Source organism: Epinephelus fuscoguttatus, linkage group LG2 (genome assembly GCF_011397635.1).
Source record: "Epinephelus fuscoguttatus linkage group LG2, E.fuscoguttatus.final_Chr_v1".
Taxonomy (NCBI): domain Eukaryota; kingdom Metazoa; phylum Chordata; class Actinopteri; order Perciformes; family Serranidae; genus Epinephelus; species Epinephelus fuscoguttatus.
Genome location: NC_064753.1, coordinates 812900 through 818899, shown reverse-complemented (window position 1 = coordinate 818899; position 6000 = coordinate 812900). Strand labels below are relative to the sequence as shown.

General features: G+C 39.9%; 1 protein-coding gene across 1 annotated transcript in view; it reads left to right on the top strand.

The window, feature by feature from the left end:
* Positions 1-210: 210 nt before the first annotated feature.
* Positions 211-6000, top strand: part of adamts17 (ADAM metallopeptidase with thrombospondin type 1 motif, 17) — a 499826-nt gene continuing 494036 nt past the window's right edge. The window contains exons 1-2 of the mRNA XM_049602805.1: positions 211-420; positions 802-1160. Of these exons, the coding sequence (XP_049458762.1) occupies positions 363-420; positions 802-1160 (417 nt within the window). The 5' untranslated portion in view covers positions 211-362. The remainder of the gene's footprint in view (positions 421-801; positions 1161-6000) is intronic.

The window sequence follows — 6000 nt, the reverse complement described above, 5'->3', positions numbered from 1 at the left end:
CACACACACACACACACACACACACACACACACACACACACACAAAATTCTCTGCACTTTCTCTACTTGAAACCACGTGTAGGGTTTCAACCTCCAACAGTGACAGACAGCTTTACTGACCAATGAGAATGTCGGGATTTCTGTCAGGGTTTAATGGTACCCATCTGACATCAGTAGAGGCCGGCCCGAGATTTGTAGGCGTGCCCTGCGCCGGAGAGACGGCAGCTTTTTGCAGAAAATCAACAACTTCTCAAAGCTTCGGAAAAACTGCGTCGTCCGTATAGTGCTTTGCGAAGCGTTTCAGTCCACTTCCAATCAAACCACCCACTTCTTCCATATATTCTACCCTGCTTCGCTTTAACATGCACAACAGCTGTAGGACTCATATGCTCCTGTTTCTGCTCTGCATCGGATTGGGTGGTAAGTATGCTACCGACTTCGAACTCTTTATGTATAGCCTACGCTCTTTCCTGTATACGCCTGTGTCTTAAATATAGGTCAACTACAGCAATCGGTCTCCTCAGTTTTACACCTGAATGTGTGAGGCTACCAAAGATCTATTTGAGGAAGTACACTAACGTTTCCTCCTGTATAAATTGTTGTAAGATTAGCTACCACTGACCGCGACTACAATGAGGAATCACTGCAGATTTTTGTAAATTACTAGTTGAGCTGTGAAGTTGAACGTGGCTTCGGGAGCCATGGAGCATGAAAGCAGTTCAGTCAGTTCACCGAGTCAGGACAGAAGGCTAGTAATGCCAACCGTGGCCACTTTTTGATGGAAACTGTCCTTTCCCACAGACCAATATGAGCTGGAGACAGATGAAGTGGTTCCCAAGCTGCTGTCCGGGCAGGAGGCGCACCTGTCCTCCAGTGTCCACATACTGCGGCACCGCGGTCAGCGCTCCCTGGTCGCCCCGGGGGGAGGACACTCTGACCCTGATAACATTATTCTGTCACTGCCGGCTTTCGGAAGGAACCTCTATTTAAATCTGACAAGGGGCAGTACCTTTCTCTCGGGGGACTTCGTGGTGGAGGAGAGACGCGGGGACCAGAGCGCAGCTGTGAGCCGCTTGTCTATGAACCCTCTCTGCTTTTACTTCGGCTCCATCATCAACCAGACTGATTCTCTGGCATCGATGAGCACGTGTGGCGGCCTGGTAAATCTATCTATATTTTTTGGACTTATTGATAGGTTTCATGTTTTTCAATCCAAACTGTTGAGCTCCAGACTATTCAATGTAATGAACTGAGAGGCAGATTGAATTACAGCAGTGTGGCCTGGTAGAGACTCTCCATGTTAACAGCAGCCACTCTGCAGAAGTGCCGCTAAGCATTATGTTTAGCTCCTGCCTCATCAGTCACTGTGGGTAATCTCTTACACTTATTGACCTGTCAGTAGGTCAGTCAGCTCAAAGTCTCACTGTGCAGCCAAACGCTGCTCAAAGCCACATAACTTTAGTTTTTTGCTTGTCATCCAAGTTTCCAAGATAAACCTGTCTGGCTGAAATTTGGGGAAAAGTGTCTAAAATGACACAGAAGACATGTACAGTATTTACATTTTTTGATGAAACGCTTAGCTTAAAGCTAAGGGAAACCAAAGAGAAATAATGTCAAGGCTGTGAATAAAACACTTATTTCAAGTTCCACTGACAAGCTTTCGGTTCATAAAATTCATGGTTTTGTTCAATATGATACAGTGGTATCACAGTTTGATACATTGTTGATAACAGCAAAAAATCAGAATTGCCAGAGAAATTCCCTTGATTTTTAAAAAATTTGTGCTGTTTTTCGTTGTAAAGCAGGAATTGCGGTTTTTTACTAAAATGGGGTTCTTAAAGTCTGGGTAAAGCAATATCAGTGATTCTTTCTTAAAGGAGACCTATTATGCTTTTTTCAGGGTCAAATTGATATAAATATGTAATATTGGGCTCGATTGGAATAGATTTATGTGCTTTAATGTTCAAAACACACATTATACGTCTCGTACTGTTTACTGCTGCAGCACCTGTGTCTGAGCTGTATTTGGGCTTATGTCCTGCCTCCCCAGCAGCCCAGTCTGCTCTGATTGGTCAGCTCGATCAGTCTGTTGTGATTGGTGCAACACTAAAGTGCAACACACACCGCTGCCGTACGCCGTGCGTCAAAACGCCTGCCTCCATTATATTCTATGAACCAACCCACACTGGCACCCGCCGACGCGCTGCACCTCTCTGCTTCAGCCCACTGCTCTATTTCCAGCGTGGCCGGCGCTCATGGCGGCGCTGCGAGAAAAGCCTTTTATGTACGTCTCGTCTCGTAGGATCAACTCCGGTTGTTTCAAATTTTTAATAAGACAACTTTGATAAGAAACTCACCCGTGAAATTCAAGTTGTTGTTGCCTCAAAGTTTTTCCACTTCTTCTTCTGTTACTAGCAGTTGGCAACCGTTGGCAACTAGAGTAGGTACAGCCGCCTAGCAGGCTGGGGTGGGAAATACATGTTGACGGTGCTGCTGCGCGCCGCTGCCAGTGTGTGTTGGGGGGCGGCACTTGACGGCCACAGCGCCGCGCCGGCGGCGGTGTGTGTTGCACTTTAGAGCATGTGTTGGAAACGTCACGCCCCTTACCTTATCAGACTTCACCTCCGAAGGATGGCGCAAAACAACAACAGAGGCTGAGCTAACAATGTCGGCTGTTCACCCTCATCAATTTGAGTGAAGAAACACAAGCCAATAGACTCTGAAGCGGCTGTGCGACGAACACTGGAGCCAGACGTTTCTCCTCAGTGGTAAGTTTTTTTTTGTAGGCGTCTTATATTTCAGCTGTAACATGATAACTGTAAGTTATCTGACGTTATGGTAACAACTGTATGTCTGTTCTCTGACTGAATGAAGTTGGAAACGTCTGCTGCAGAGTACAAAAGGTTTCTAACAATAAAGTCAATTACTACATAACGTGGAAACACCATTGGCAGCACTCAGCTGTTATATGATGTGGTTACATAACATGTAAACACCAACAGCAGAACTCATCTGTTATATGACGTGGTGTAAAGCATAATTCCCTTTTTTGTCTAAGCAGGCTTATCTATGATCAGATTTCATTATACCAAAAAACCCACTTATAGAGAAAAGACAAATAAGTCTTTTGTCAAAAGAGCTTTATTTTTAGCAAATGTTAAAAAACAAAAACTACAAAAAACTTACTAAATAATATACAGTAGATAGATATATAAATGTCAACACAGTAGCATTTTATCTGCAACACTAATAGTGTCCAATTCTTTCCATTCAGGCGTCCATCCTGTCCTGTGTTGTACCACAGATACGCCACGAGTTTCCTGCTCCGGCTGGTCACTGCGTTGGCCCTCATGCTGCCCCTCGGCTGAAGTGAGAGACATGTAAGGCAACCACTTCCTCCTTTGAGGGTCTCTCATACTGGGATGCCAGGTCCTTTGGGATGGGGATTTGTGGGAAGACAAGCCTCATCAGGTCGTCTACAGTCTTGTAAAATATTGAATGTAAATATTGAGTTCCTTGTGTTTATAAATTAAGTGTTTCCCTGAATCCACCTTTCTTGTATATATTTCAAGTGTTACCACAACTATTTCATTATCTTTAATCTGATGTTATTATGTTGGCAATAATAAAAAAAAAGATCTACAGATTACTGCATAGCATATAGGGTCTGTTTTTACTTTTTACAGCCTTTGCTGAGGGTAAACTAAAACTAAACTAAAAGAATACATTTTTGCTCAGATTCCTTTGTAATAACAGAGTTGCCAGGGTAATATGTTGAGTCATGAGGTACGACTAGCTCTGTTTAAGTTTCTCCTCCAACGCAACACAAGGTCTTGTACTTTGTTTGAAACCTTTGCCCTTTTAAAGGTGTTGATGACAACTGAAAGAAAATATGTGTATGTATGTGTGTGTCTATCTCTCTATACATATATATACACACACACACGTGTGTGTGTGTGTGTGTGTATTTATATTAGTGTATATATATATATATATATATATATATATGGCATGCTGTTCCGGAATTATTATATAAATATGAAGTTTGAATATATTGAATGAATGAACCTTGAATATATGGATGGATGGATGGACCTGCATTTGTATAGCGCTTTTCTAGTCATCTGACTACTCAAAGTGCTTTTTACACTAGGAGTCACATTCACCCATTCACACACACATTCATACACTGGTGGCCGAGACTACCATACAAGGTGCCACCTGCTACTCAGTTGTTGTTTTTTTTATGTCACTCACACTGATGGAACAGCCATCGGGAGCAATTTGGGGTTCAGTATCTTGCTCAAGGATACTTCGGCATGCAGACAGGAGGAGCCGGGATTAAACCGCTGATCTTCCAATTGGTGGACAACCTACTCTCCCTCGGAGCCACTGCCGCCCAATATTGAATGGAAGTACGAATATATGGAATGAACCTTGGATATATTGAACGGAACTTGAATATATGGAATGAACCTTGAATATATTGAATGAAAGTCTGAATATATTGAATGAATGTCTGAATATATGGAATGAACTTTGAATATATGGAATGAATGTCTGAATATATGGAATGAACCTTGAATATATTGAAAAAATATATATATGAAATCTGACGTCATCAAGGCACTAGCGCCGTGTTTCCTGTGTTTGCTTGTATTGGATGCTACAGCAAGAACACAGTAAATATGAGTGAGTTGGCGAGAGACATAGTGGCGACAATTTTAAGCAATTAAGACATAGTACTTTCCACATTGGCTAATGCACATGGTAATGTTAACCATACCCAATACCGCAGTACGGTATGAGGTGCCATTAACTGAAATTAACAGCGACGTTTTGCCACATTTAGCTTCAAACAATGTTTTAAAAAGTAGTGTGAATTTTTTAAAGTCACTTTTTACCACATCTACAGCAATATTTGAAATATATAATTAAATAAATATAAAATATATATATAATATATAAATATAATGTCAGTTAAATCTAAATATTAAATGTTAAACCTAAATGATAAATCTAAACCTAAATGTTAAATGTTAAATCCAAATCTAAATCTAAATGTTAAATGTTAAATCGAAACGTTGAAATTACTATGTCTTCATTGCTTAAAATTGCTGCCACTATGTCTCTTGCTGACGCATTCATATTCACTGTGTTCTTGCTGCAGCATCCAATACAAGCATACAGAGGAAACACAAGATGGTGCTAGTGCTTTGATGACGTCAGATTTCATGCCATATATTTTGACTTTAGTTCAATATATTCAAGGTAAATTCCATACATTCAGACATTCATTCCATATATTCATATACTATATCTATCTATCTATCTATCTATCTATATATATATATATATATATATATATATGTATATATATGTATATATATATACATATATATATATATATATATATATATATATATATATATATATGTGTGTGTGTGTGTGTGTGTATTTTTTTCCTGCTCTAACATCATAACAAAGTCAAAGGCATGTGATAATGTGATGCAGAAATATATATTCTGAAGCTTTTGGGAAACATCATTTCAGTACTGAAAAATATTTCCAGATGCTATATCTTAAACACAAAAACACATAATTTCTGTGTTACATACCTTTGCTTCTCGGGCTGCTGTACAGGTGTGTGCTGATCACCACCATCTTTTAGATGCCACAGACTGTGTGCCCACTGAGACGGTTTGTGGAGGAGTCGTTAGAGGGTTCGTGGAGAGGTGTTGGATATACTCTAGAAGAGAAAGGAAAATTAAGTATCTTAAACTGATATTGCACCAAATGAAAACAGTCAACATTAGGGATGGGTATCATTAAGATTTTATCGAATCTACTTCTACTTCTACTCCTTATCGGTTCTTTTTCAATTCTAAATAGGCTAATTGCTTTTTAGAAAATATATTAATTTAAAAATAATATATTCAGAACACGATAACTGAATATTTTGGATATAACTAAATGTTTCCAGAGCAGCAACAGTATTTT